Raw genomic sequence first — 1,915 nt, 5'->3', positions numbered from 1 at the left:
GCGGTTGGACTTATCAAAGGTTTTTGACACCTGAGAGACACCGTAGCAACTCCTTTGCGTTTGGAAGCAGGGGGTGGGGGTGGGGGGAGGACCAGGGAGGATGATTCAACCACTAGATGTCACTGAAAACAACAAATCCTACATACTGTGCCTTTGAACGGCAAATATCTCTGCTGCTGGCTACGTTTGAAACCCCCACAGCTCCACCTAGTGGTGGGATGTTGTCATTTTGCAGGTAGAATAATTGACGTACGTATTATGATGTAGTTTATGGTCAATGCTGGACATTTTAGAGATGAGGTTTTCTCCTGGCAGTCCACAAATTGTCCTGTCCTGAACTTTAACCTTTATTCTTCTAACGGTCCAGGTTTTCTTTGTACACATCTTAGTTTCCATAAATCCTCCTCAGAACAACACACGATCCAAAACACTGGAATATATTGTCCTTTATTCATTCTAACTGATGTGTAATCTTAAATATTAAAACCAAGTAAAAATGTCCATACACACACACACACACATATATATATACACAACAGCAGAAGCAGGAGTTTGGGCTGAACTGAGCAGGACATTGTTGTGCTTTTTGACTATACACGGCCGAGGACAGCGCTTAACAAACTGTTCTACAGCTGCAGTACATGATACGAAACGCTCCAGTGTTAGCTTCYCTCTAAAAAGGATTCGGATAGCTCCAACTTAAGATCAGGCTGTGCCTCCTGAAGGTAAGAAAGGGCAGGCTCCACAGTTAATTTACAATTTTGTTCCCCAAACTTTATTACTAGCACCAAATAATAGCCTGAAACCTAATAAAAAGCAGAACGATCTCTAATCAGCTGTAAAATGGAACTGTTCCCACCTTGATGGATATTGATCTTGGCATCTAAAAAGCTTGAGATTATTTGTTTTTATCTCTGCACATTATTTTAAATGTTAACAATAATTATACTCAACATTTTATGTAAAACTGTCATCCTTCAGGCCAAGAGGATAAATTACGTTCTGTGAAACATTCTTCCTGTCCAACCCAAAAGCATAGTATCGTCATTTTAAAGTAGTATATAGGCAACGGTGATCAGAGCAAACACAACGAATCAAAAAGAGATAGCACACGAACAGAACACCTGTAACAGACATGAAGAAAGACGAACATTAGGAAATCAATCTGTTTATATGAGATAAGAATATGGCGTTTACTGTAGAGCTGCTGTCTAATGGAACTACTCGTCAGCGTCAAAATAAAAAACKTCTTTAACCGTGACGTGGTGGCGGTGTGCGGAAGGTCTTTGTAAACATTCTCTGTTCTAGGCCTCGGATTCAGATTGGTCTGTGGCGACGCTGCCGTTCAGCTCGCCCAGTCCTGATTGCTCCTGGATGTCGGTCATCTCCCCGACGGTGAAGATGGGCTCCACCGCTTTGCTGTTGGYCGAGCCGCCGTCCGTCTGCTTGGCCGCCTGCTCCACCAGCGTGGGCTCCTCGTCCAGCCTGCTGGAGATGGACCAGTACAGGTGAGCGTCCAGTCGGGCTGCGGCCAAGGCTAGCTCCCGTGCCGAGCAGGAGGGCGTGTCCACCTGGGGGGTGGGGGTGCGGGGTGGGAGTAGTAGATGATAAATCAACTCATGAAGGTAGAGAAGAAAKGTTTGGTGAAAAGCTAAGTTACAGTTTTTTCAGTGAACCTGGTAAAATACCAGATTTTAAATGTTTGTTCATTTTACACTTTGATTCTGACTCATCAGTTATCTGAACACTAAAAGATATGGGTCATCCATCCATCCATCCATCCATCCATCCATCCATCCATGCAATTATCCATCCATCCATCCATCCAATTATCCATCCATCCATCCATCCAATTATCCATCCATCCATCCATCCAATTATCCATCCATCCATCCATCCATCCATCCATCCACTT

The 1,915-nt window shown here is 43.9% G+C and overlaps 1 protein-coding gene across 1 annotated transcript in view; it reads right to left on the bottom strand.

Annotated features, from left to right (window-relative positions):
- Window positions 1–428: 428 nt before the first annotated feature.
- kcnj9 (potassium inwardly rectifying channel subfamily J member 9) overlaps window positions 429–1,915 on the bottom strand; it is a gene marked incomplete at its 5' end in the record, with an annotated part of 12,726 nt that continues 11,239 nt past the window's right edge. Inside the window, 1 exon segment of the mRNA XM_014013062.1 lies at window positions 429–1,571. Coding sequence (XP_013868516.1) covers window positions 1,305–1,571 — 267 coding nt within the window. The 3' untranslated portion in view covers window positions 429–1,304.

The sequence above is a fragment of the Austrofundulus limnaeus genome, unplaced genomic scaffold (genome assembly GCF_001266775.1).
Source record: "Austrofundulus limnaeus strain Quisiro unplaced genomic scaffold, Austrofundulus_limnaeus-1.0 Scaffold97, whole genome shotgun sequence".
In the NCBI taxonomy this organism is placed as follows: domain Eukaryota; kingdom Metazoa; phylum Chordata; class Actinopteri; order Cyprinodontiformes; family Rivulidae; genus Austrofundulus; species Austrofundulus limnaeus.
The sequence above is the reverse complement of the archived record's forward strand: the minus strand, read 5'-3'. Positions and strand labels throughout refer to the sequence as shown.